The sequence below is a fragment of the Rutidosis leptorrhynchoides genome, chromosome 11 (genome assembly GCF_046630445.1).
Source record: "Rutidosis leptorrhynchoides isolate AG116_Rl617_1_P2 chromosome 11, CSIRO_AGI_Rlap_v1, whole genome shotgun sequence".
Classification (NCBI taxonomy): Eukaryota; Viridiplantae; Streptophyta; class Magnoliopsida; order Asterales; family Asteraceae; genus Rutidosis; species Rutidosis leptorrhynchoides.
In genome coordinates, this window is record NC_092343.1 from 40,611,924 (window position 1) to 40,618,903 (window position 6,980).

Below are 6,980 nucleotides of genomic sequence, written 5' to 3' on the forward strand. Positions count from 1 at the left end.
GTTTGATGGAAAAGAATGGTATGTTGGTAAGGCTCAGAAAAGACTACAAGGGAATATGAATTGAAACAAGGGTTTGAGCAAACCATGAAGGAGATTGTAGACAAATCACAGGGGCTAAACTTCTACATAAAAGATTTAGATGATACAGTTTCAGATGAAAACCTCAGATTCTTCTCATATACTCAAGATCTCGTAAAAGACAACCAGATTAAAATGAGATACGTTCAATCAACAACTCTGCTGATCTTTATACCAAAGCACTGCCAACTGCTATTTTCAGAACACACGTTCATAATATTGGCATGAGGCATGTTCAGAAGATGTAACAACTCAGGCGTTGCCTACTTGAGGGGGAGTCAACTCTATGCTGCACTCTTTTTCCCTTAGCTAAAGTTTTATCCCAATGGGTTTTCTTTAGCAAGGTTTTTAACGAGGCAGTACTAGTTATTCTCTAATAAAATTGTCATCCAAGGGGGAGTGTTATAAAATATCTAGATTGGATGTTAATTTTATTATTATTATATTTCTTGCATAGTAATATTTTATACTATAAATAGACATGTATGGTAGCCATTTACAGTGCACCATTTCTCTTGAAATATCAATATCAATATTTCTTCTCTCCTTCTTCTCTCTTTTTCTCTCTTTGTTCTTATAACCATTAAAGGTAGTTATAAGCCTACTGAATTATAACAAATATTATAATTATTAATCTTATTATTATTATTAATAGTATTATACATAAAATATTACGACGAGGTCATGAGCGGGTCACTTTCAAAACTAGTTTTCAAACGGGATAGAGCTAAGAAAATTATGAGTTATAGCTATGGAGGTTATGGGCAATATTCATGGGTACTGTTCGCAAGTCAAACCTAGTGTTTATCATCTCTGTTACGTCTACGTACTTTTCTGCAATATTGAATCACAATATTGATATGTAAGCATTTATATTTTATCTTTTATAAATTAATAGTGTATACATGTTTAGTGCTCGAGTATATATATTTATACATGCTTGTATGCTAAATTTCGTCGTTAAACAGTTTATAATGAATCACGAATTAAATACATATATTACTGGAAAAAGGTATATGATATACATGTTTTTGGAAAGCTGGCGAAAAACCAATAACTTTTCATTTAGATATCGAATAGTTTCGATGAACGGATTAAGAGATATGATCAACTGAATTATGATTGAAGTTAATTGAAATTGCTTTTGAATCTGTAATTAATATTTAAACAACTTGTTTGTAAGATTGATAAATTAGATTTTTGAATATTACCTACCAAGTAAATGAATCCTTATATAAGGTACGTCTCGTTTTGTTGAACTATTGTCAAAATTGACTTTTTGAAACGACTTTGGATAACTTTTGTATGTCGATCTCGAGCATTAGAATTGTTATACACTATGACCTGACCTAGCTTGATAGACATTTATTGACCAACATATGTTCTCTAGGTTGAGATCTACGGTTATTTGGTAATCCGAGTTTCAATCACATTTTGGTGAACGACTTTATATGCTGCTAAGGTGAGTTTCATATGCTCCCTTTTTAATTGCTTTTGCAATCTATATTTTTGGGCTGAGAATACATGCACTTTATTTTAAACGCAATGGATACAAGTACATACTAAATTCTACACTGAGTTTGAACCGAAAATCCCTTAGCTTTGGTAACTAGTAACTGCCAGTTATTAGAACTGGTGGGCGCGAGTAGTAGTATATGGATCCATAGGGCTTGATATCCCCGTCCGAGCTAGAGTGCTAGCCTTTTAACGGACGTATGCTATTTGAGAAGCGTACACGTTGGTTTGCGTGTATTATTAAGATGATTATAAAAAGGGTACAAATTATATATACGTTAAGTTTAGTTACCAGGGTGCTTAATCTTGTAGAATATTTTGATAAACGTTTCTGGATGTAACAACTGAAATCTTGTGATCCACCTTTATGTACAGATTATGCAAAACATTAAAACTATGAACTCACCAACCTTTGTGTTGACACTTGTTTTCATGTTTATTCTCAGGTTCCCTAGAAGTCTTCCGCTGTTTGCTTATATGTTAGACAAGCTATGTGCATGGAGTCTTACATGGCATATTTTTCAAGGAAACGTTGCATTCACCAAATCATCACCATGTATCTTATTTTGACTGCATTGTCAACGGAAGTACTATTGTAAACTATTATTTATGATTATTGTCTATATGTAGAAATCATCAGATGTCGAAAACCTTTGATTTAAATATTCATTTATGGTGTGCCTTTTCAAAAGAATGCAATGTTTACAAAACGTATCATATAGAGGTCAAATACCTCGCAATGAAATCGATGAATGACGTGTTCGTCCATATGGATTTGGAGCGATCGTCACACAATCAAATCTTCAATTGGGAGATTGTTGAAATATTGAATGGTTGGTGTTGAATGTTGGTTGGTGGATATTGAAATAAATTACATGGACGGTGGAGTTGTGGTCAAATACCCACATGTATTTGATGGTATTACTATTCTATGGAAGACTTTTGGTTTCATACTTCACCAACCCTATATCCAAGTACTATAAATAGATTATCATGCAGACACATTTTCGCATCCCAAATTCAAGAGTGTATCTTGTATACTAAAAGTCTAATAGAGAGTTTGTGAGTGTTAGTCTCCTAATTACAAGAGATATAAAGATTAGTACTTATCCTTGTAATTAGAGAGAAGTGTAATTCCTATTATTCTTATTAGTGAAGCATTTCTTTCCTTGTCCGTGGTTTTTTACCCTTTTGGGGTTTTCCACGTTAAATCTCGGTGTCCTATTATTGTTGTTATTTCAATTATTACTAGCGGTTTGCTATAATTTGGTGTCACTTTTCTTAACAACCATTTGTAAGATCATTTTTCGGTCCACCACCATGTACAACATATAAGCTCATGAGTTCCACATTTCTCTAAAATCAATTGGTGATAGATAGAGGTTCCCCCTAAACTTATATATACAAGCATTTATTTCTTTCCCATATCTATGTGCGACACACTCTAACCAATTAGCTCCAGTAAATGATAATATAATGTGGTACTCTCACCAACTTATATGTAACTGTGTGATTATGATAATCTTTTTTAATTAGTTGAATATTATGATGGAGTTAGTTATGATTATTCAATTAACACGCTTTGAGAATTTTGTATCACAAGTTAAAACCCGCTAATTATATTATAACATTTTATAATATTTTATGTGTCAGATTGCGTGACAATACTCGTATATGTTTGGCTCCTTTCAACTAATTTTGTTTTAACAAGCTACAAGCCTACAATGACATTTCAATAAACTTTTAAATTGTACTCCGTAGTTTAGGAAAACTTACACTGGTCGTATTTTAATTGTATCAAAATATTAGTTCGTTAATGTTTTTTTTTATGTGAATTATCGTCACGGTTTGCTAATGTTAAGGATCTATCTCTCGGCGCAGCAACCATTATCTGTATTAACTAATTAAAGACTCTAATATTAGTTTGTGTAAATTCTTAAATTCTTCTTAAGTTCAACTAAAAAAAAAAGTATATATATTAATGCATATGCTACTAAACCTTTAATTTTACGGGTGCATATTATACATATTATATGTAAAAAAATAACAATTCTCTCTAGTGGCAAAAAGATTATTACGGAGTAGTATTTACAAGTTTGGAATTACATATGTGTTGCTTAAAGAAGAACATTTAACTTAATTTTTATTTTAAGAAACATCCAAACATCTCTCAGGTTCTAATTATATGAATATGAATATGAATTTAAATAATTACAAAGATTCTACTTATAACCTTAGAAAAATAGAATATATATATATATAAAAAAAAAAAAAGAGATACGCCAAGAAAACGATAACAATTAATCGTGCATTTCTTGTTTCCTAGTATCACATAGTTTTCGTATAGTCCTTGTGTATATAAATAACAACAGTTTGTCCTCGACACAATTTCATTGTATCAAAGATTCCAAAAAGTTGTTATCTTTACCTTTAGACAACAAGCTCACCCAATCTGGTTGTCGATTCATGTAAGTAGATCGTGTAGGGATATCGGAGACGGACGACTCAAAACCTCCATGACTTTCAGATGACGGCAATAACTTGGGTTCAAGGATCGGATTGATCATTGAGTAGTTAGTTGTGATGGTGCTCACATTGCTGCTTGAGTTGGTTGGCAATGTTGCTCGATGACCAACACCGCGACCTACGGGTACATCGTGGTTATGCTTTCCTTCATAGGTCGTGATCACCGACTTTAAGTCGTGGGATGCTCGCTCTACGAGCTTTTTTACTCCACAACGAGGAGTCGTGCACTTGTAGTAGCTCCTACAAGAATTACACAAATGATTCAAATAAGATTAATGCAATCATGAATTAAACTAGAATTGACTTCTAAGAGCTACACAAATGATGGACTACGTAATTTGCAATCTTCTATTTTAGGTAACCGTTGAATGTCTATCAAAATATAAATTTCTGGATCTACCACTTAATCAAGATGATATTCTTTATGCTTAAACAATATAAGTACCTTGGATTTGGATTCCCTTTCACTACTTTTTGACCATATTTTCTCCATCTATATCCATCATCAAGTATGTCGATATCACTTACGGTCTGAATCGCAACTCGCGGCTCCCTCACCGTTCTACTTCCTTCAGTCGACGTCCCCTCATTTTCACTATCCATCTTTCTAATAGTCGATTGAAGAAAAAAATGGCCATGTTAAATATTAGGACAATCACTATACAAAGTTAGGTCAATTTTTTTATCTAAAAATGTTTCGAAAATATACGATTTTTAAATTGAAATGTCCTATAGAGCCCAAACATAACCATTTCAAGATAACCTAGTAGTTAAGGTTCTGATTTCGTGACAAAATGTCTCATGTTCACACCTCAAACAATCACGTGATAAATTAATTAGACCGCATACATCTGAATAAAAATACTTCTGTTACCTTGAGAACTTTAACCTTTTACATATGGCCCAACGTGACAATTCAAAACATATAATCTTGAAAGTATAAACACAAATTAACTCATCTAACTCAAAATTCTACTTCGAACAAAATTTAAAACTCACATTCTTTTAACTTGAACTTCACCTTCATGGAACTCATCATCTCCCATAGATACAGATGAATTTTCAGGTGATCCGACCAATTCCCATTGCCCCAAACCGTTGCAATGATTTTGGTTATCATTAAAATGATTAGTTAAATCTGGACTATTCGAAAAAGGTCTTTTTGTTGATTGCGGTTTTGGATGATTATGATTTCCCTTATAAACAATCTCTCTAATATCTCCATCTGATGATGTCTCAACTTTTTTCCTCATTAAACAATTAGAATTAGTACACTTGTAATAACTTCTTGGATTCTCACTAGCTTTCACATTTTTTTGTCCATATTTTCTCCATTTATACCCGTCATCTAACTTCTTGTTGACATTATATGCGTAATTTGATTCGAAGCTCTGTTTTTGAGGATGGTACTCTGTTTTCATCAAATTTGTATCATTTTCAATTCTGGATTGTTGATAGATTTCCTGAAAGTTTTGAATCAAATTATGATTTTTTTTTTATATTAAAATTTATGATAAAAACTTATGCTTGATGAAGAAATGGGAAGAAAAAACGTACTGTAACATGATTTGATTGGCCTTGAAATTGGAAGCTTGTGAAATTGTTGTGTTCTATTTTGATACCTTGTTCTTGAATATGGTTATTAGGTGTCCAATTGAAGGTATGCAATGGGAAAGAGCCAGTAGTTGGAGATGATAAAATCTGCAAGATATAGTAAAAAGTTAGATACTTTTGTTTGGATTTACGATTAAAATTCGTTATAATACTTATAAATTTCAAAACTTGTTGCATGGGTTATTTAAAATTTCCAAAACCCATCTGTTTTCCACCAAGAAATGTTCAAATTTTGGTGGGAGTTAGATACTTAGATTTAGATTCTTGAACAAAATTGGTAACAAATAATCTATATAAAAATCAACCTTAACGATGGGCTTTTGATATTTCTAAAAACCCATTTGATTTCACCAAAAAGGGTATAAATTTGGTAAAAAAAAATAAAAAAAATATAAGTGTTCTAGTGTTTGATAAAAGTAAAATAGAGCTTTAGGACGGCATTAATGGCGGAAAACAGGAAGACATACTTGTGAAGAAGAAAGGAGAACAGGGGAGTCAAGGAGGTCAGCGGTAGTGAAACCACCGGAGAAATAAAAGTTGGAAGAAGGTGAAAGCACGGGAGAGGAAATGGGTAGTGAAGGTGGAGGGATTGATTTGAATTTTGGTACAAATTGTCCGGTGGCATGGTTGTTCATGGTGGTGGATGGTGGTGGTGGTGAGTTTGATGGTGATTCAAAAGAGATACCTGAAGAAGACATGAGAGGATTTGTTGGATAGTGATTAAGGGTACGAGAAGATTATGGAGAGTTTAATACACATGTTATTATTTTGTACTCCGTATATATAATGTATAATATGTGTTTATTTTTTGTATAGATAAAATTTGAAATGGGTGATAAAAAGGAGGGATGAAAAAAGTCAATGGTGGACGTGTACCTAAACTTGCAAAGAATTTACATGGAAGATTACTTGACCTTAAACGTCTTGTAGGGTTTTTTTTGTTGATAAGTTCATAATTTCCTAAACACTGCCAAAAATATATCTTCTTGGAAGATATTTAATGAATGACTGAAATGTTAGATTTGTATTTTTTAAATCAATACAAACGTCTCTATAGCTCATTAAGTTCACACATTTTAACTTGCATATTGTGCACATTGCTGTCATTTTTTCAATACCGTACGACAACAACTAATTTGTGTATTAAACGTTGAAACATAAAGTTTTTTTTTTTTATAAGTGATCAGGGTGTCACCTACGGACCAATTAAAAGTTAAGTTACTCATTCGATCATATTCGTGTCACAT

At 32.4% G+C, this 6,980-nt stretch overlaps 1 protein-coding gene across 1 annotated transcript; it reads right to left on the minus strand.

Annotated features, from left to right (window-relative positions):
• Positions 1 to 3,879: 3,879 nt before the first annotated feature.
• LOC139876800 (WRKY transcription factor WRKY24-like) lies at positions 3,880 to 6,500 on the minus strand. Its single transcript, XM_071864170.1, has 4 exons — positions 6,201 to 6,500; positions 5,119 to 5,820; positions 4,565 to 4,726; positions 3,880 to 4,359 (listed from the first exon to the last, which is right to left on the minus strand). The coding sequence occupies exons 2-4, from the start codon at positions 5,538 to 5,540 to the stop codon at positions 3,984 to 3,986; spliced, it is 960 nt and encodes a 319-aa protein (XP_071720271.1). The 5' UTR covers positions 5,541 to 5,820; positions 6,201 to 6,500; the 3' UTR covers positions 3,880 to 3,983.
• Between the last annotated feature and the right edge of the window lie 480 nt (positions 6,501 to 6,980).

What these genes read in the sequence shown, in the direction of transcription:
- LOC139876800 (XM_071864170.1), bottom strand. Translation starts at nt 5,540, where the DNA reads ATGAAAACAGAGTACCATCCTCAAAAACAGAGCTTCGAATCAAATTAC. An exon ending in GAAGTTCAAGTTAAAAGAAT is followed by an intron (nt 4,727 to 5,118) that starts GTGAGTTTTAAA and finishes ATCGACTATTAG; the next exon opens with AAAGATGGATAGTGAAAATG. An exon ending in AAAGGGAATCCAAATCCAAG is followed by an intron (nt 4,360 to 4,564) that starts GTACTTATATTG and finishes TAATTCTTGTAG; the next exon opens with GAGCTACTACAAGTGCACGA.